This window comes from Medicago sativa, chromosome 5, assembly GCF_051527215.1.
Source record: "Medicago sativa cultivar Bolivia chromosome 5, Bolivia_mono, whole genome shotgun sequence".
Classification (NCBI taxonomy): domain Eukaryota; kingdom Viridiplantae; phylum Streptophyta; class Magnoliopsida; order Fabales; family Fabaceae; genus Medicago; species Medicago sativa.
In genome coordinates, this window is record NC_140753.1 from 68,020,084 (window position 1) to 68,040,879 (window position 20,796).

At 33.9% G+C, this 20,796-nt stretch overlaps 4 protein-coding genes across 6 annotated transcripts; 2 read left to right on the forward strand and 2 right to left on the reverse strand.

Annotated features, from left to right (window-relative positions):
* The first annotated feature begins 877 nt into the window (after positions 1 to 877).
* Positions 878 to 3,719, forward strand: LOC146924322 (GDSL esterase/lipase At2g04570-like). Its single transcript, XM_085709360.1, has 3 exons — positions 878 to 1,319; positions 2,703 to 3,192; positions 3,291 to 3,719. Exons 1-3 carry the CDS (start codon positions 939 to 941, stop codon positions 3,485 to 3,487), a joined length of 1,068 nt encoding a protein of 355 aa, XP_085565486.1. The 5' UTR covers positions 878 to 938; the 3' UTR covers positions 3,488 to 3,719.
* Positions 3,720 to 5,416: 1,697 nt separating this feature from the next.
* Positions 5,417 to 7,281, reverse strand: LOC146924323 (transcription termination factor MTEF18, mitochondrial-like). Its single transcript, XM_085709359.1, has one exon. The coding sequence runs from the start codon at positions 7,188 to 7,190 to the stop codon at positions 5,427 to 5,429; it is 1,764 nt and encodes a 587-aa protein (XP_085565485.1). The 5' UTR covers positions 7,191 to 7,281; the 3' UTR covers positions 5,417 to 5,426.
* A 1,657-nt stretch (positions 7,282 to 8,938) lies between these two features.
* ATZW10 (centromere/kinetochore protein, putative (ZW10)) lies at positions 8,939 to 18,150 on the forward strand. Of its 2 annotated transcripts, none has more exons than XM_085709361.1 (15): positions 8,939 to 9,288; positions 9,792 to 10,079; positions 11,610 to 11,747; positions 11,851 to 12,009; positions 12,429 to 12,590; positions 12,939 to 13,172; positions 13,253 to 13,402; positions 15,663 to 15,755; positions 16,047 to 16,142; positions 16,292 to 16,420; positions 16,528 to 16,605; positions 16,819 to 16,977; positions 17,067 to 17,211; positions 17,314 to 17,396; positions 17,611 to 18,150. In XM_085709361.1, the coding sequence occupies exons 1-15, from the start codon at positions 9,028 to 9,030 to the stop codon at positions 17,692 to 17,694; spliced, it is 2,259 nt and encodes a 752-aa protein (XP_085565487.1). In that variant the 5' UTR covers positions 8,939 to 9,027; the 3' UTR covers positions 17,695 to 18,150. The 2 variants fall into 2 exon arrangements, with proteins under 2 accessions (XP_085565487.1, XP_085565488.1); XM_085709362.1 differs by having other exon boundaries at positions 8,939 to 9,284.
* A 350-nt stretch (positions 18,151 to 18,500) lies between these two features.
* On the reverse strand, positions 18,501 to 20,134 carry LOC146924325 (17,18-epoxy-17-hydroxycur-19-ene N-malonyltransferase-like). Of its 2 annotated transcripts, XM_085709363.1 has the most exons (2): positions 18,795 to 20,132; positions 18,501 to 18,718 (listed from the first exon to the last, which is right to left on the reverse strand). In XM_085709363.1, the coding sequence occupies exons 1-2, from the start codon at positions 20,061 to 20,063 to the stop codon at positions 18,716 to 18,718; spliced, it is 1,272 nt and encodes a 423-aa protein (XP_085565489.1). In that variant the 5' UTR covers positions 20,064 to 20,132; the 3' UTR covers positions 18,501 to 18,715. The 2 variants fall into 2 exon arrangements, with proteins under 2 accessions (XP_085565489.1, XP_085565491.1); XM_085709365.1 differs by having other exon boundaries at positions 18,501 to 20,134.
* Positions 20,135 to 20,796: the final 662 nt, after the last annotated feature.

Consider the following 20,796-nt stretch of genomic DNA (forward strand, 5'->3'; position numbering starts at 1 on the left):
AATCCAAATGATAACATCGTTACAAATTTGAAAGATATTAATAAATGTAGTCTCACTTACCAAAGTGAGAGAAACTACATAAATTTTGTTTTTGGTAAACTCTACTAGAGAATTTGAAGAGAAATATAACAAAACTAATACAATTGAAATAAAATTACCACATTCTACTTTGTTCTCTTGAATATATTTTTAATACACTTTGCAGATCATAATGGTTGAACCGAACTCAATTGGCCTATGAATAACATATAAAAGACCTAGAGTTATACTTTTGCACATTAGGGTTTGAGAGTAGACATGATAACAAAAATGGTACATGTGGATAATCGACCAAACTCACCCTAACTTTAACAAGGAAAACTCGAATTAAGTAGGATTGAGTTTGAGTTTACTCCGATTTCAAAAGGGTATACGGGCGGGTAACATTTACGCTTATATCTGTCCAGAACCCGCCTTATGTGTATCCAATTACACTTTTATGTGTCTTAAATTAGAAACTCTTAAACAAACTCTTAAATTGAATTCACATGTTTATTGTATAGGAGAGTCTTAAACAAGTTGCTTCATCTATTTTTTGAATTAGAGCATAACTAAGTTGGTTTAAAATTGGTGTTAATTACATGATGAAATTCAAATAAGCAACCGAATTGCACATTAAGTTAAGGGTGCTCTAATTCAAATCAACTAATGTCACCTTTGGCTAAGAGAAAACTTCCATTCCCACCGCAAAACGGTTTGTTGAATTCTTGTCCCATCAATAATAGTTGTGCTAGTATTATCTATGCAATTTATGGTTCCCAACAACTTATTCACCCGAATTTCAAAAGATCAAACTTCCATAAATAAGTATACTCCTAACCAATATTTATTTCTTCACAAGTCCACCTCTTTAACACACACTCCATACTCACTTACGTACACTCAAAAATTTACACAACATGGAATTTCAATCAAAGCTACTTGCATTATGCTCCTTTCACATTTTGTGCCTCTTTTTGTTTCATTTGAACAAGGTAAGTGCAAAGGTTCCAGCAATAATCGTGTTCGGAGACTCCTCCGTTGATGCCGGGAACAACAACTTCATTCCAACGGTTGCACGGAGCAATTTTCAGCCGTATGGACGTGACTTTCAAGGCGGAAAAGCGACCGGAAGATTCTCAAATGGGAGAATACCAACTGATTTCATAGCAGAATCTTTTGGTATAAAAGAATTTGTGCCTGCTTACTTGGATCCCAAGTATAATATTTCAGATTTTGCAACTGGGGTCAGTTTTGCTTCTGCTGCTACTGGTTATGATAATGCAACTTCAGATGTACTTGTAAGTCCATCTTCTCTTAATACTCAAACTAGTGATATATGAGAGTTCAAGTGCATACAATACATGTTTAGTTTTAGGAACTTTTTTTGTTTGGAAATACTAAAAACTTTGTACTTTCTATTTGTAATGTAAAATTAAAATTTTCCACTTACTTCACTTTTTTTTTTTCATGCAAGATTTTGGAAAATTTTAATTTTACTTTACAAGATATGTGAAATTTTTCCAAGTGAAACTGAAAACAAGAAATGTAAAGGGGATATCAAAAGAAAACAAAAGTTCTTACTTTTTCAATAATCACTCTTGTTATTGTTTCTCTAGGCATTAATCTTGTTCGTAAATTTTTAATTTTTCAATATCACCAAATGAGTTTAAAAAAAATTGTTTTGTTTTTAATTGGTCATAAAATTATTGAGTTTTTAGTTTTAAAAATTAAAAAATTTGGTCATAAAATTATGATGGTAACATTCTCGAATTTTGTACAAAAATTGATGAGAAGGGACGTTTTATCTTTAAAAAAATGTCAAACTATTTCTTGTACTTTATTTTATAAAAGAACTTCACAAACAATCTCAAGTGTCGCTTTATTAAAGACTATTTTTAGTTATATTTTCCACAAATATGGAAACGTATAAAATAGACATAAAAGTACATTTCATCCATCACACCGGTGTCTTTAAATATTTATGAAAACTAATTTGGGATTCAACCATGTTTCTACTATAGCAAAAAGCTTAGATCTTACTATACGTTCTTAATTTTCATTTTACTAGTCAGTCCATTTCCTTTTAATTAATTTGTATAAAATATATATGTATAGTTAATTCAAAATAAATAAATGGCTTAAATAAAATTTTCATCCATAAAGTGAATTTTGATTTCAGTCTCTTAAAAATAAAACGGGATGTTTTCACCCTCTAAATTTTTTTAATTTCTTGTCCCTACTTTATGTTCATATTAATGTAAGGTTACGACCCTTGTATCTTCAAAATGTGTCTAAGTTGTGTTCATCTTTTATGTCTAACCCCGTATGCCCATATTGTGTTCAAGAAATGTCATGGACATGTCAAAAATTATGTCCATTAGGGACCAAAAACAAAATGAAAAATTTTTCGAAGGTGAAAACATCCTGGGTTTTTAGGAACTAAATCCAAATTTACTATATTTTTAGAGACCAAGAACTTATTAAACTCTAAAACAATTAATAAAATAAAAATATTATGGCATTTTAAAAGTATATGTGTGTGGTTCCTTTGCTTCTTCTCTGTTTCTCTGTCTTTCATAAGAAAACTGAAATGATTTACATGTTTGATTAAAAAAAAATAGCTTATGATTTATACTGATTTAACATATATAATAATGCAAAATATATGAAATTTGATGCAGTCTGTGATACCATTATGGAAGCAATTAGAGTACTACAAGGACTACCAAAAGAATCTAAGTTCATATCTTGGTGAAACCAAAGCAAAAGAGACCATATCCGAATCAGTACACCTTATGAGTATGGGAACAAACGATTTCCTAGAGAATTACTATACCATGCCAGGAAGGGCATCACAATACACACCTCAACAGTACCAAACTTTTCTTGCTGGAATAGCTGAGAATTTCATAAGGAATCTATATGCTCTTGGTGCTAGAAAGATATCCCTGGGAGGGTTACCACCCATGGGATGTTTGCCATTGGAGAGAACTACAAATTTTATGGGTCAGAATGGTTGTGTTGCCAACTTTAATAACATAGCACTTGAGTTCAATGATAAGCTCAAGAATATTACCACTAAGCTCAATCAGGAGCTCCCTGATATGAAATTGGTGTTTTCAAATCCCTATTACATTATGTTGCACATCATAAAAAAACCTGACCTCTATGGTATGTTACTGCAACAGATAATATAATTTAATATTTTTCTATATAAATTACCATTATGAAGCACATTATAAATTTAAATATTTTTCTTTTGTTAACAGGGTTTGAATCAGCCTCAGTGGCATGTTGTGCTACTGGAATGTTTGAGATGGGTTATGCATGCAGCAGGGGCAGCATGTTCAGTTGCACAGATGCTTCAAAGTTTGTCTTTTGGGACTCTTTCCATCCCACAGAGAAAACAAATAACATTGTTGCAAAGTATGTGGTGGAGCATGTGTTAGCTCAATTTTTAGAATAAATAAATAGTACTACTACTTGTGGAATTTTATATATTGTGATCTCACCACTTTTGCACATTCACCATAAAGGCTTTCTATCTGTGGTTGCATGTCGATGTGTGTGTATAGATATATTTATATATGTCAGAATGTTAATACAGCACTTTTATGATAAAGTGTGCTGATATTTAGAATATAAGTCATTTTGTTTGGACTAATATATAAGTTTTCCTTTGTGTATTCGTCTTCAAATATTTGTTCTATTATATGAGCAACATGTTGTGTTCAAGTTTATAGAGATCTAGGCCATGTTTTGGAGGGTGAAAATATTACTATACATTTTCTACATACGTATATAATCTTTTTTTTTTAACTGGCAAAAAGATTTTATTACCAAAAGAGGAAGCACAAGATGTGCTAAACAAATGCCAAAGTTAGCAAACAGATAAAAAAAGATATGTACCACTTCATAACTTTGAGCCAATCTAACTCTATAGAAAGCTCCGCCAATCAAGTAAACCCGCATGAATCACCACAGCCGAGAAAACCCAGCAGAACCACAGAACTATGCTTCAAACAAGCATCAGAAAGCAACACACCTGACAAACACAGCAGAAATGCATTAACAGACAAACCGCAAAAACTGCTGACAAAACGATACCAACCCGAGCCATTTTGAGACCGGCCTGCACTAATACTATTCCCCAACCACACATCTGCTCTTAATTGAAAAAATCTGATGAAAAGGCCACTACAACAAACAAACGCCCTGCATCTGGCAGAAGCTCAAACCACTCTGAAGTAAAAACCAGCCTCACAGAAAGTTGCCAACAAATTTGACTCTCTGTCTTCCCCTTTGATCCTTACAGCCTCCATTGCCAAAATAGACATTCCAAAACGCCCCAAGCCACACTCCCCCATCCGACACTAACATACCTCCTACAAAATGCACGAAACCTACTAACCTAGCACTAGTACCCAAACTGCACTTCTTTCATCGGTCCTTGCCTATGTACTGCAACAAAACTTGCTCCTACCCACCCTCTCTGAACCTCCCAGCCTCTAACAAACCCTCTCCTTCAGCCCACCTATGAAATTGCAACGAACGAACCTTGCACTCCTGCCTCGAACTCAAAAAAAAGTCGACACTGCAACTGCAATTTCTGCACAGATGATCCAATGGCATATCTGCACCTGCAATGACAAGCAACCAGCTACACTCCTGCCTCGTGTACAAATGGATTGAACATGATCAATCTGCAAACAAAAACTGTGACACTCAATCGACCCATACTAACTTTCCTTCCGAACCACCAAGGACTCAACTAGCAAACACTTCCCAATTATACCCACAGCCATTACCTCTCTTTCCTTCTGCAAACTCTTGATTACGCTTCCCCCACGACGCCTAAGCATATATAATCTAAATTTTGATGTCTAACCCGAAAAAGATTTTTTTTTTTTTTTTGTGTTTCTCCCATAAGTTGAAGTTATTTATGTGTTAAATCAAATACCTATCATATTGTCAAACTCCTAGGAGAAAAACATGTAAATGAAAATCAACTCAAAGTAACTCAGATCTTTGACTAAAACTGTGCAATATTAAATTGATCCGAGCTCAGATTTACATACGACAGATCAAACAGCCACTCAATAGATAAAGGATAACAATGGATTGACTATTACTACTGATTATTGGAAGCATTTCAATAAGACAGCATTTCTAGTTATTCTCCTGAGTTTGAAAGAAGAAAAACTAAGACAGCATGTACCAAGGGGAAGCAATGGAATTTGGAACAGATAATAATAGAGACAATATCAACAACAGAAATTAAACATGCACCAAAGACAGCTTATTTCTTTGAAAGGCATTTCTTACCTTTAAAAAGTAAGTACAGGGTTTAGCAAGGCGTGTATGTATATACATCTCAACAAAATTTGATATCATGTAAGGAGCTGTTAATTCTTATCTTTGTTTGATAAACTTTTTATACGTTGCCAGATTGTTGGACCTTCAGGATGCATATTCACAAAGACTTCTACAAACCGTTTTTCATTATATGAAACTATGGTACTCAAGGATAAAGCATGACTTACTGCATTCCTTTCCTTCAACCACTCATACATTGAAACTCTTGCACTCATTCTGTCCACGTCCTGTAAAAAGTATGTTGGGTATCTCACAAGACATTCTATTGGGTAACCTAAAGTGTTTTTTAAGAAATCAATCTTCTTTTGAATTACATTTCTCTTCAGGATTAGAATCTTAGGAACTCGCTTTACCATTCTAATCGCAGTGCTACAATCCAAACCAGCTTCTACGAGGCAGTCCAATCTCTCCTGTAACTGATCACCTCTCCCTGGAAACAATTTTACTGCTTCTTCCATCTCCTCAGAGTTTTCCATATACCCTAGTTTCAGCAAGAAAGCCGTTTTCTCCAATTTAATAAGCGGGTCACAATAGGTTTGCCCTCCACTCCTCTTATGTTTCTGTTTAGAAGCCAAACTAATAAGCTCCAATGGATCATCGTTTATGATTCTGCATAAATCAGCTTTTGGAACTCCTAACTCCTTACAAACCGCTCTATAACCTTTTATCGAATGTTTGCTCAAGATATGCATGTAGTTAGACAAAACATGTGCAATATCATCTTGTTCCATTCGAATATTATACAAAAAAGAAATAACACTCATCAAATTTTCCACACACTTACTCGACAATATATCGGAATGCTCTATGAAACAAGAACAGACAACATTCACGTCAACACCCGACTTAATAAACCGACCTAGAAACAAGAACAGCTTCCTCCCTAGACCTTCCAACAACAAATTCGGATCCCCCTTGAACAAATCATACATATGTTTCTCAGAATAACCCACTTGATGAAAAAACTCTAAAGTCTCAATCATTCTTTTCCAGCTATAAGTGCTAGAACTAGACATACAACTCACAAACCATTTACTCTCAATCCCAATTCTTTTCAACCAATCAAGAACAACAACAAACTCAGAATCAACATCACCAACCAAAAGCAAAGGACAACAAACAAAAAGCTTGATAAGAGATGATTTACACAAACCCAAATCTTCATAATCTTGAAATTTCTTTTCCAAAACTCCATTTCCATACCCAAAAATTTCTCTTGCTTCGGTATAAATCTTCGCCATTCGATTCCTCGGAACCCCATGATAACACAATACATGAAAATTATCAACTAAAACACTATCATCACAAAGAAAATAACAACCTTTAGGTAGAAATTTTTCCAATTCCGTGTGATTAATTCCTAAACTCTCTAAAAAAGGTTCAAATTCGTTAATGGGATGATACATAAGATACCTGCTGAGAGCACGAAAAACGTCGCCATCGTCAGGGATGTTGATTTTGGAGATGAGGAAATTGATGAAATGTGGAGAGTTTTTGGAGATGAATTCAGCATCTGAGAAAGTGTAGTTTTGTGTGTAGTGAAGGTATTCAAATAGAGCACGTTGTGCTTCAATTTTCGTGGCGCGTTTGATGTAAATTGGTGGAGAAAGAGCGGGAATTTGGGTGGATTTTGAACAGTTCAAGGTTGAATTTTTGAAAGAAATGGAAGAAGATGGGTTTTGGTGCAAGAAATTGGGGTTTTGGTGAGAAAAATTGGGGTTTTGGGGTGTGGAATTAGGGTTGAAGAGAAAGAATGGGTTGAGATTATGCAGAGAAAGTGAAAGAGTTCCCATTGGGAACAAACGTTGGAAGAAGACGAGGTTGTCTTGTTTTGCAGGGTTTTAGGGTTTTGGTGTGAGAAATTGGGGTTTTTTGTAATAAGAGTTCATTCATTTATTTATGTGACTTTAGAAATTGTTATATTCAATTATGAAAAAGTGGTTAGGATAAAAAAAAAATTTGAGAATAAAAAAAAGTGGTTAGGAATAGGATAAAAAAATTCTGTATAATTGATAAGTTAGTTAAGAGTGGAAGAGTTTACGATAGATAGCTGATAGCGTATAAGATAATTGATTAAATTTGTAAAGTTTTATAAAATTAACGGTTTTATTATCTTATAAAATTAAAATGACATCAAAATGATAGATTTAATTAATATTTATTGTTTTTCAAATAAGATTAGATGGGTAAAATTAAAATAAAAAATAATAAGTTTACATTAGTAAAAATAAACCATAAGCTCGTTAGAAAGTAATTTTTATAAGACGTAAGCTATAAATTGGATCTTGCCAAAAAGACTAGCAACAAATCATTTATAAGCTAGTTTATAATTTATAACAAATACACTAACCGAAAAAATTTGTATTGTTTGATAAAATTAGTGATGAAACTTGTTTATTGATATGCTGTGAAGCCCGGATACGAGATACGATACGGATACGATACTATACCGGTACGCCAATACGGAAAAATTTCAAAAATCAAGTTATGATACGGCTGTGATACGTTAATAAAAAAATTATATAATTAAATGTACAATATAATTATAGCCATTTTTTTAACATGCAAATATATTAACAAACAAAAGAAACCAGTCATAGGCTTGTAGCACATCAACATAAATATAAATAATATCGACGATAAAGAGAGTGATGATTAGTTAATTACGTACACAATATATCCCAAAAAGGGCACCATCAGTGCTATACTATATCCGTTATTGTTATACTTTATCGATCCAAAAAAGAAGCACTATATCCAAAAAAGAACACATCAATACTCAAGAGTTAATATATTTTACTTAAGATTAATTGTAAGAGTCGATTGTAAAATTGAGAGAAAAAAACATACTACAGTTAAAACTCTATAAATTAATAATGTCAGGACCGGAGAAATTTATTAATTTAGAGAGTTATTAATTTATCGATAAATTAATAATTATTAATTTAAAGAGTTTTTAAGTAATTATACTGTACATACCAAACAAAAAGGCAAATTAGTCTATGCCTCTTAGAATTACGTTGCAGCGAACCTTGGAACTCAACGTAAATTAGTAACTACTGTGTTCATATGCATTGGAAATCAATAATGACTTTTGAAGTGCAGTAAATGTAAACAAGAGGAACAAATGTGTTCAATGTATTCTTAATATTTTTTTTTCAGTTTCTATGAATTATTAATTTATGATTTTCTTGGGACCGAAAATTATAAAGGGATCTCCCGAAAAATTATTATCTTATTATTTTATTGAGTTTTTCAATTTTTTACATTGGCCCAAGTCGGGACCGGACAAATTTATTATTTTAGAGAGTTTATTAATTTACTGAGTATTAAATTAAAGAGTTTCTACTGTACAAGCTTGTATCAAAAAAAGAAAAAAATACTGTAAGCTTGTGAGAAATTAATGTTATCTTCTTCTTTTTATCACATAAATTTATATAAGCTATAAGTTGAAATTCTAGGATCATCAAACTGAGCTTACGAATGATGATCATGTAAAAAAATTGTATATTGAATGACTTATCCATAAGTCGAAGTTTTTATCAGTGTCGGGTTCTAAAAACTGAAAAAGTCCATAATCAAGTCCAAACAAAAACCACCACACTCGATCACTCTCTCCACCGTGGCTCCATGGAATCTCTCTTCAACACACTCAACGTTCGCGATCTTCTCTCCGCACAAGATCTCTCCGACCAAAACTCCCCTCTCTCCGCCCCCGATCTCCGCCTTCTCATCGACCGCGTCGACTCCCATTCTCACCAGATCCGATCCCAAGTCCAATCCTACCTCGCCTCTCACCACGATGATTTCGCAAATCTCTTCTCCCTCTGCAACGACGCCGTTTCACAGACCGTTAAAGTTTCCGATGACCTCGACACCGTCCTAAGGCTGGTATTGTTTGAGAATAACATCACTAAATTTCTGTAGGGATTTAGATTCAAAGATATGAGATTAATTTTTATGAACTGATGGTGTAAAATATTTTACACATGCAACAATAAAAAAACATGTCAAATGAGTTTTGTAGAGATATTTTAGCAACTAACCTAAAAATGTGGCATCATGAAGTGATTTGATTGGATGCATGTTTAAAAAAGTTTACACTGTCGGCGCATATCAGTTTAGCTCTGCATATGGAAGAATTTAATTAATATAGTTTGTGTGTCCAATTATTTTACACATACATTCTAATGATGTGTTGCCACATCAAACAATGACACATGAGTTCTTGTCATATTCATTAATTACCACATTATTAGATGCATGTGTAAAAGAACTATACATTGACAGAGCATACTAATTAAACTCTACAAAATCATGAATAAAAGTAAGTTTATTATGAGACTTGTATAAAATATATCTCATATAATTTCTGCAACTAAAAACATTATCAGGTATCAGAGCGACCGGCGGATGTGGAGGTGAGGGAAGTTGTGGAGGAGATGAAGGGGAAGAGTGAGGAGTTGAAGGTGAAAAGAGAGTTGTTAGGGTTGGTGGGAGTGATTGTAGGGTTGAATGAGAGGTTGGAGAGTGTGAAGAAAGAGTTGAAGAGTGGGAAGTTGAAGGTTGCTGCGGAAGGGTTGAAGGAGTTGAAGGTTGCGTTGAGAATTGGGGAGGAAGATGATCGAGAGCCGTTGGTGTATGGGTTGTTGAGAAATGAATGGTCTCAGTGCTTTGAAGAGGTACTATTTTTTTTTTTAATCCATGAAGCACTGCCAGGCACGTTGACACCGGTAGTAGTTTAAGAAAATGACATAATTGAACGTAATCACGTGTTTTGATGTCGGATACTGGACACTCCTTTGATCAGAAGTGTCGGTGCTACAGAGGATTTAATGCATTTAGTTTGTAGTTTCATTGCAATGTATGTAGGAATTGAATTGAAGCGTTTATGATTTAAATGTGATAGATGAAACTGAAATTGGTATTGGTGACAATTTGTCTGTAGAGTTTTTTGTTTGTATTGAATAAAATTATGCGATTGGGATTTGGAATTATGCACTGGAATGGTTAAAGGAGATTTTGAATTTGTTTGAAATGGAAGGAATTGCATTTAGGGTTGGTGTATGAATAGGTACAATGAACAAAGAAAAGATTAATAGCTTGGGACTTTATTTTTCATTTTGTAGTCTGTTTCCTCTTCAAACAGAGGCTAAGTACTGAGTTATTTGGAAACAAAATGCTAATACCCCCATGGATACTGTTCTTTCTTTATCATGTGTAGTTGGCTGAACTTTCACTTTGCTGTTGATCTGGGAGTTCTTTCGATCTCTGAATCTTTTGTTTGGTCAGAATTCATCCAAGTATTTTCTTAAAAAGCATCTTGGTATCGGTGAAAAGAAGCAGCCAACTAAGTAGGCACCTCAATCACTACCAACCATTTGCAGCCTACCTGTTTTATTTGAAAAAATAGAAAAAGAACAAGAACAAGCATGGGGGACTAGCAAAAACCCACGCCAAGAATATTTGAACTGGTAGCTCAGATGACCTTACCAATCACGATAGAAATCTTCCCTAATAAATCTAAGAATAGAATCCCGCTAAGTTTAACCCTTGAATTGAGCAGTGTTGTCAAATATCCGCCATGGCGGATATCTGTGGCGGTTTTTGGGCTCTCTGCCACACCCAATACCAGCCGATGCGGCGAGAATTTCCACCATAATCCGATAGGATGGCATCAGAAAGTGGCCAGTATGGCAGTATATCGGTGCTCCGAAATTGAACGCCATTCGCCATCGAGAACACTGGATTGAACCCCAAAACAAGCCAACTTATCTGCACAATCATTCCTTTAGTATTTTAATAAGTAGTAGTTATATGATAATCAACTGTGTAGGGAACTCGTGCAAGGTAGGGCCAGCAGCACTATGCTTCCTCTTCAAAGCATATGACACATCATCAACAAAACATTTTTATTAATGTGTAATTGTAACATAAGGAAATATGAGTCTGGGGGTATGCAAAAAATACCAGCAGGGCTGGAATCCCCTTAACCATCAATCTACCTTCAACCCCTGAAATTCTGGCGTGATGTATTTTCCAAATAATTGGCCATAATTGCTTTAGCGATGATTCTTGAATTGTATTTTCGCCAATATGTGTAACAGTACAATCAATGCATATGATTTGTGCCATAGAAATGATGAAGGGACAATTTGTGATTTTTATTGAGTTTGTGGTTGTTTTTAGAGGAATTCGATTTGGGTTTGTAGATTCAAGAGGTCCTCGTGAAGTTTATGGAAAAAGCTGTGCGATTTGATGGGGACTTGAATCAAATAGAAGTCAAGTATCAATTGGAAGTTCATAATTTGAGTGGGATTCAGTTGCAAATGGTTTTGGAAGCAATGGAGGTAAGTTAGTTTATCGCAATTTTACAACTGTGATGTTGTAAATTTAGAAAATTGTGAATTCAGATGTATTTATTTGCATTTCTTCTAATTGTTGACTTTTTAGGTGGTTGGTATTCTAGAGTATGGGCTTGCTAAAGTTGCTGATTTAATGATCAAGTATGTAATCACTCCTTTCATTAATCGTGGACAACCTCTTTCATTTCTCGAGGAATCAAATCAAGATTCAGCCGTACTGAAGATAGTTCCATCACCAGATATTAAGGTGAATGTAATGTGTTAGGGTCTTGTAATCAATTTATTTTGTCATGCTTCACTGTTTTATGACACAGACCACTCCCAGGGAAGGTTTTATTGCTTGTATGTGTTATTGATCTTATTCTTAGGGTTTTTGCTTCTATAAAAAGAGCAGAATTATGAATGTTGATTTGAAAATTAATAGTTAGATTACAGTAGTTTCATTATTTGTTGTATAGATGCATGCATTTTTATTACAATATCAACCGTTGATTGGGTTTATTACTCTGTACTTTACCTTCCAAAGTGAATGTTGCATTTGAAGTAGTCAAATCCTCTTAGATATTATTATAAGTTCTTATTGTTGAGAGGTTTTCTGAGGTCACCTAGGAATCATTGTCATTTTGCTGCTATTTTGTTCCTAAATATCTGATTTTCATTTTGAAGCTTGAGCATTTGGATGGGGAGCTTCTGTATTCAGGGATTGTGCTCTTTATCAAATTTATTTATAAAAGTATTTGCTTCCAGAACAGTTCTTGGATCCGATGTTTTGGACGTTTGACATGGCCTAGGATATCAGAGCTAATAATATCAAGCTTTCTTTCAAAGGTTTGTTTGAAGTTTTATGCTATAACAAACGTGGTTATACAAAGGCCGTGTTCATGCATTACATCTTGTTCTTCGAAACAAGTCTAAGAATATGTAACCACAAAAATGATGTTTCATTGATTTCAGTTGAATTTTATTTAAATGCTTCTGTAACTAATAATATGCAAGCTTAAATGTATTCTTCAATCTCAACCAACAAAATAAGTTCCTGTTTGATTAGTCAATCCCTGACAATGTTATAATCTAGGAGAATTACTTGGTGGTTAGTTACTCTGTCTAGAAACCAGAAAGAAACTAAGTATTTTAAAATTGCCTATCCATATAGTCACTCAAGATGTCTGATTTCAGGTTGTTCCAACAGATGCATCAAAACTACCTGACTTTCAGAAAATCATCAAATGTACATCTGATTTTGAAACGGATTTAAAAGAGCTTATGTTCATTTCGCCATCAGATGACAAGGATAACAGACTGAGCAATTTTGCTGAAAATGTCGAGGTTCACTTTGCATTTAAGAAAAAGACTGAGATCTTGGCTATAGCTAGAAATCTGCTCCTGCAATGCGACTTTTCCATTCCCCAAGTGAGTTTTCACTTTTCAGACTGGGAAAATTCTTCTGTTGCTGTTAGTATTTGTTGTTGTTGATGAAGAATTTTCTGCAGGAGTATACAAGGGATGGTTCTATTTGGAAGAATGACGGAACTTCTATCCTGTCATCTAGCCATGTGGTAGATTTGATTTTCTTATCAGAGAGGTGTTTGGTATCCAAAGCAGCCAAGCAATTGATGGAACTAATTCATCAAACACTGCAGGTATACCATCCAGAATAATGAATATTTACAACACCCAATTGCAATCCAGTTTTTTCCTATAGATGAAATTCTCAATTTGGCCTAACTTTAAATATTTCTACTTGTTATATAACTGAAAAATTCAAAGGAAAGTAGAAGAAAGAATTAGCATTTTTTAACATATTAGTTATAACACTTGTAAAATCGAAATCTTGAGGCAGCGGTCATTGACAATGATCCATGAATGGTAGACACCAATATGATGAAAAAAATACTATTGTACTTGCAGTGAGTACAACATTATACACACTGCCGGTGATATACCAAGCAGAGGTCTTAATTTTGGTGATTTGTGAATGTGATGATTTTTAGCCTGACTTTGATCCAACTCATTATACTAACTTTTGACCTTGTAAGAAGTGCCAATGGCTCTGGGATTAACCTTGGACGTGGGCTGCCAGATCCCCCTTTTCCTGGAATCGTGGCAGGTTGTCTTTATCCGAGCTCCCCCTCCTTTGTGACCTAGTCAATAGAACATGTGTTTCCTATGGGGACTTAGTCAAAGTGCAACGTGTACCATGATTCTTCATCCGATAAGGGTAGCTGAAACCCACTGCCAATGACCCTTTACCGAGATCCCCTTTTAACATACTCAGCTCGCCCACGTGCCGAGCACGTGGCCAGTTCGTCTATCTTCATTCAAGCTGTCACGTGTCTCTCATGTGACTCTGGAATATTGGGCTAAATTTATTGTGACAGTCCACAGCCCCTCAAGCACGAGGCCTGTAAGGGCAAAATGATTAAGTGACTTGCTTCTAATTATAGCGGTCCAACTATCATTACACTTGGATTTAACATTTCCTTTAATTAGAGATTTATACTGTTTTTACATTACCATGAAACTGCTGCTCGGACCATATTATTCACCTTACAAGCTCACATGACATTTCCTGTAATGATGTCATTTTCAAATATGAATACTGGACATAGTTATTTTGAGATTAGGTTCTTTAATGATATATATGATGTCATTTTCTGTAAGCTCACATGACAAGCTCACTATTCTTTCCATCTACTATATATATTATTTATTGGGTCTTATTAAGGAGTGCCCTCGAGGCACTCTTTAAGCATACTAAATTAAGTAATTATTTTTTTAAAATGTCAAAGTTTTCAATTTCCAATGCACTGATTACACAAACTTTCATAAAAAGTTACCATTTAAGGTCTTTAACCATTGCCCCGGGGGCACTAGTTAACATTTCCCTTATTTAATTTATGATATGACCGATTATCTCATTGGCTAAAATATGAATTATTTATTTAATACTCTTGGAATGAAATATAAGCAAATATCAACAACTTCTCTCCGATTTAATGATAGTATCTCTAGAGTACTCCTCATTTAATTTAACTATTTGTATTTTCAATGAACCAATCTAGTATTAGTCATGGAGGGTAACTTAGACAATTGACTCAATTTTTTTATTGAGATTGTACATATTAATTGTGTTCAACTACATTTCTTAATATGCGTAATATAATCCATTTTTGCTTATATTTCATTCTGGAAGGAGTGTTTAATATAAGTAAATTGAATATGATTTTCAAACAAAAAAATATGGTTGAATGAAGTATAGTTAATAATATAGTAGAAAGGAAGCTGGGCTTACTTATGAAGTTCAGGAGAAAGTGAAAATAAATAAATGTGTGAGATATTGTCTGGTTGTATGGTATTGGAGTTGCATTGTCTTTGCTTAGGATTTTACTTGATTGAAGTTACATTGTCTAAGTTTAGGGTTTCCTCTTCTTTTATGTCACTAATAGTAATACTGTAAGAGTAACTGTTTGCTTCCTGAATATACGCTTGATACTATTATTTTAATTTACATTCACATAAATATTTTCGGTTAATTGACCTTGCTAGATTTGAAAGAAACTGAAAAAGTGTTTGGGTAGATAAAATCTGAGATCTCAACATTGAGTTTGACAACGAAATGATATATTGATTGATTTGGTAAAATACATGATTGCATATGTAGGGATCAACAGTTCAGATGCTAAAGTGGATTTTGTTATAACAGTTAACAGAACGTGCTGGGTCAGCATAATACGTTGTCACTTATTACATTTACCAACTATATGTACAACTAACCATATAATTGGCCACTAAACCGACATATGTACAAATATTACTGTTATTCTAATAGACATACAATACCTTTTTTCTTCTTCTTAACAGTGAATTTGATCTTTATAAATGGATAAATAAATTGTGCAGGATATCTGCCTGTCATCTACAAGAGTTGCTATGGAATTTTATCATGCTGCTAGAGATGCTATACTTCTTTATGAAGTAGTAGTCCCTGTCAAGGTTAGTCCATGCAAGACGGTGACATATTGGAAAACCCTTTTTAGTATTTCTTTAATCTGGTATTGACTTTAGGGGGTATATATAATGAAGTAAAACAAGCTTATCACCAACATCTATTCTAGATTCACGTCCTGTCGCTGTTTTTTATAATTTTTCTGATCTCTGGATGAGATGAGAAATTATCCTTATCATGATGTTATTCTCAAAGTGAACACTGTATTTGAGTGTTTATTCTTGTCTATGTACATGCTTTCAACTTAGAGTAATTACTTCTGTTTTTGACTTGTGAAGCTAGAAAGGCAGCTTGGCGGCATCAATCAAGTAGCTGTTCTGATGCATAATGACTGTCTTTATCTTTCCCAAGAGATACTTGGATTCGCATTTGAGGTATAAATTCTGTTTTTTTCCCCTACCTGGTATCTTCTTTAGCAGGGTATTTAATCTTATATTTTTCTACAAGGAAAATATTCAATATAAACCTTGTTTGTTTTATATTTTTTCCCCTTGTCTCACGCATTTGGATGCCATTGCTTCAGTATCGAACAGATTTTCCAAGTTCGATGAAGGAGCATGCTGTGTTTGCTGATTTGGCTCCAAGATTCCAGCTTTTGGCAGAAGATATATTGCAGAGACAAGTTCACCTTGTTATTTATAACTTGAAGGAGGTACTGCCTTTGTTAAAATGCATGCAGCACCTGTAGGATATGACTTGGTTTTGGTTGACACTTGCCTTTCTGACCTGGTAATTTCCATATTCCCCCATGTTTTATAGGCTATAGATAGTGCTGATGGATTTCAGAATACTCATCAGATGCAAGAATTTGAGTCGGCTAAATTCAGCATTGATCAGGTTATTTTCTTGTTAATGATTAATATAATGTGTGTGCATTACCATTTGTTGTCCCATAGTTTGCTTTATCTCCTATTTCCTCCTTTTTTTGCTTCTCTGAATGCAAGATACAATGTGGGGGAATTTGTTACAACTTACAATTGGCTAACTCAGAATGGTAGTTGACGCCCTTTTAGTTTGTCGAATGACATAAGCTAAAATTTACTTGATCAGGTTGTCTTCAGTCTGGAAAAAGTGCATATCATATGGGAGCCACTTTTGCTTCCTTTAACTTACAAGAAGAGCATGTGTACAGTATTAGAGTCAGTTTTCTCTAGGATTGCAAGAGATATACTTCTTCTAGATGACATAGCTGCAGAAGAGACTTTACAGGTAAGTCTATACAATAAGTTAGCTAATTAATGCTTGTAATACCATTTTAGTTAAGACTTTCCACTAATGCATTCCACTCTTATTTCCAGCTACAAAGACTAATCTATTTAATGCTGGAAAACCTATCATCTTTATTTGAGTCCTTGGTCACTGGTGATCCAAATTTGAGTGAGTTCCCTGCAGAGTCTCTTGAAGATCTTATCCCATCTTTACGTAAAATCCGCAAACTATCAGGCATGTTTTATCATTTACCCAATTTTTATGTAGACACTGTTGGCCGGATTATTATTTACTTGTACATTGACTATTAACCTGTCATTAATCCTTCTGCTGCAGAATTATTAGATATGCCTTTAAAATCCATTACAGGATCTTGGGAGAATAAGGAGTTGATCAGTTGTGGCTTTACTATATCGGAGGTATCATTTGGTTATCAATGGCTTTATTTCTTTATGGCTTTATAACTGAGGGTTTCTGATTTTAAATCATTGTTTTTCCAGCCACATTACCAATGATTCTGATAAAATGTTATGCATGATTAAAAAATATTGTAACCGTACTTAATGAACCTTTTCTTCACATGCATTCTCCTCACATATGTTTCTTACATATCTTTTTTTGATCTCATTGCAGGTGGAAGATTTCATAAAAGCTATATTTGCAGACTCACCTTTAAGAAAAGATTGTTTGCGGAGGATACAAAATACGAGCTTTTAGGATACATCCAACTTCCTACACGATACATAAATCTTAAAACACTCGAGGTGGGGATTAAAAAAATTAGATGATGATCCCTCCGAGGCTAAAACATGTTAGTTTGAGCTAGTTCTCCAAATATTTGAGGTAGCGGAAAGTTAGTTTTTGGAGAAAAATCATGCTGATAATTTTCTGACATGGAGGCTTCCCCATGACGATTTTGTTGTCGTAAATCAATGCTCATAAGTGTCTCTTTTATTTGTTTTTCCTTTACTGTTTAGAGCAAACATGGGGATGGGATTGGGGCATACTTGAGCTTAGTTTCTGCTACACGCTAATTTGTCATCTACTAATGGCAAGCATATTAGGATCTAAATTATATATATTATGCCTACCAGTGAGGCTATTTTTAGATCCAGATATATAAAAACATTTGCAGCTCAAATTTCGGAAATAACACTTTTTTTAGCGAGTTAAGGATGATTGCAATATAATGTCACTCGTTATTTCTTTACTTCAGAAGAGAAATGAGAAAGGATTAAGAGGGATAATAAATTCAACAGTTGGTTTCTAACATACATATATAATATATATTCATTAGCTGTTTGTCTTTGCATTTGTAACCATGTGTTCCTTGCAACTGCAAGGGATTGTAATTTTCTAATCAGGCGCAGGGGCCTTGCTATTACTTTTGATGGACACATTGAATTTGTCCGTAAAAAAAGGCAACCAAATTAAATTAAATAACAAAAATGAATACATTGAAAGTAAAAACAAATTAAAGAGAAATATAAATTAAAATCTAAAAGACCAAAAAATATAATGACTTGACCGAAATTATTTATTAGACTAAAATATATTGGAAACAAATGTCTCAAGAACCATGTATCAATCTTGATCAAACTTTCACTAAAAGAAATATTAAGAAATAAGAATAAATCTTTGCATGTTTTAATTTGAAATCACTTTTAACACGTTCGCAATTCGATGCTTATTGAAGAACTTTAATTCACACACACACTTTACATACATGGATCAGCATTTAAAGAAGTTGAGAGAGCTCAAAAACGGAGCACACAGTCATCAATACAAACATTGTTTGGATTAAGAGAGGCATATCGAAGAAGCTCAAAATCATGTTCAAATTTAGCCATATATTTCTCTTCCATGTTCACAACAGCTACAATGCCATCTCCATCTTTTGTATCCATTAGAGCAATATTATTCTTTGAAGAACAACCAGTAGTGGTGATCCATATTGGTTTTCCCCATCCAAAATCTGCTTCATACATTGGAAACCTACACCAACTACTAAAACCAAACACATTTTTATTCTCGGATTGAACCTCTGTAGCTTGCTTCAAGCACTCAGATATCAACAAATTGTTTTTCCCCATCTCACTAAACATTTTAGGATAAACGTCACAACACTCAGATAACCCTTCTTGTATTTTGCAGACCAACTCCTCTAATTCCATTTCCTTCTTATTTGTCATCATAGACGAAAACCAAAGTATGTTACCGACACTTTTTTCAGACAATGGAGTATCCATTCTTTTGCGAAGATTCACAACCATGCTAAACGATGTCGTCTGGAAATTTAACCCCATTATTGAAACTGCATGCATATAAATCCATGCAATTACAACTTGTACACGTGTGGGAGAATGCATGGAACTAGAAGTTACCATTGCCTTAAGATACTTAATCATTTCAGGTTGAAAAACAAACCTTTTAAACTCCACATTGTTTTCTCTCTTTAATACCATTTCTGGGAAGATAGGCAAATCCCTTTGTGGAAAAATTGTTGCTCCTGCATCAAGTAAACTCAAGGGTGATACTAATAACCTTTTTTCATCTTCCTCAAACTTTTGGTTGATAATGGCCCAATCATTCATGAAGTTGAAAATGGTTGCAGCATCAGCAATTTTGTGATTAATGCAAATACTTATCACCATTCCTCCACATGTGAACCAATTTATTTGAATGGCTATAAAAGTTGCACTCCAATCCATTTCTTTCCATTGTAATTCATCAGGAAACAAAGGGTTCAACAATTTTTCAGTGGGATTTTGAAGAATCTCTGATAGTTTGTTTTTTACCTCTGTGACCAAAAATAACACACCTTGATCATTACATTCAATGGTAATTTTATTTTTAATCCTACCAGCAAAATGATAGTATTTGGATAAAAGTTGAGATAAGGATTTTCGAAGTTGTGATGTTTTTGAATTTTGATCTCTACTTCCGTTTGGGTTGTAAAAGTAAAGTAATGGCAGATAGTTACGGAAAATAATGTTGTCTATGAAGGAAAGTGGATAAAGTTTGAGGTAAGAAGGAGTTGGTGATGAAGGTTTGATGGTTTCTCTTGAAAGTAATTCTATTTCCATGGTAATCAATGGTCTCTCTAACTCATGATTTACTTCTATATTCTGACTAGTATATTGATTGAATGTATTGCCATAACTTAGCACAAATGGTTATATAATGCATGAATTACAAGATCAAGACTAGTATGAAGTATCAACACATGTGGAACTTTGTCTTATAGTTACCCTAGTTGTGAAATCAATAATGACAATATATTATTACAAGTCAAATTTCACAAAGTTCATTCTAAACCGTTGCTCTAGCAACTGGGTTTAGTTTATAGGTTACAATAAATTAATAGGCACATATAGGATTATTTTTGTATATAGAAACAAGGATTCCAATGATCAAATTTTATATTTGAGTAAATGGCCACAAATAAATAATAGACAACCGTCTTCTTCAAAAAAATAAAATAATAGACAACCGTCCTTCGTTTATTAGCAAAGCAATAATATGCGAAAAAAAATTAACTAGCATGCAACATCGATCACCGTTGACCAAAGTGTTATTATTTTAGGAAAATATAAACGATTAGTCACGTTAAAAAAAAAAAAAAAGATATTGATGGATATATGATTCCCTTCACCAAACAAAAGATGGATATATGATAAATCTCAAAAATAACCAACCACGTTATTCAGATTTACTCCCTTGAGTCCTATTTATAAAGAATATTTGGGTTAATAAAAATTTATATATTATGGTTCGAATTTTGAACAAGATATATCAATTTTTGTTGATAAAAATGTC

Excerpts from the sequence above, each read along its gene's own strand:
- LOC146924322 (XM_085709360.1), top strand. The coding sequence starts at position 939 with ATGGAATTTCAATCAAAGCTACTTGCATTATGCTCCTTTCACATTTTG. Across the intron at positions 1,320-2,702 it reads ATGCAACTTCAGATGTACTT|TCTGTGATACCATTATGGAA; the intron begins GTAAGTCCATCT and ends AATTTGATGCAG. Across the intron at positions 3,193-3,290 it reads AAAAAAACCTGACCTCTATG|GGTTTGAATCAGCCTCAGTG; the intron begins GTATGTTACTGC and ends TTTTGTTAACAG.
- LOC146924323 (XM_085709359.1), bottom strand. The coding sequence starts at position 7,190 with ATGGGAACTCTTTCACTTTCTCTGCATAATCTCAACCCATTCTTTCTC.
- ATZW10 (XM_085709361.1), top strand. The coding sequence starts at position 9,028 with ATGGAATCTCTCTTCAACACACTCAACGTTCGCGATCTTCTCTCCGCA. Across the intron at positions 11,748-11,850 it reads TGGTTTTGGAAGCAATGGAG|GTGGTTGGTATTCTAGAGTA; the intron begins GTAAGTTAGTTT and ends TTGACTTTTTAG. Across the intron at positions 12,591-12,938 it reads TATCAAGCTTTCTTTCAAAG|GTTGTTCCAACAGATGCATC; the intron begins GTTTGTTTGAAG and ends GTCTGATTTCAG.
- LOC146924325 (XM_085709365.1), bottom strand. The coding sequence starts at position 20,063 with ATGGAAATAGAATTACTTTCAAGAGAAACCATCAAACCTTCATCACCA.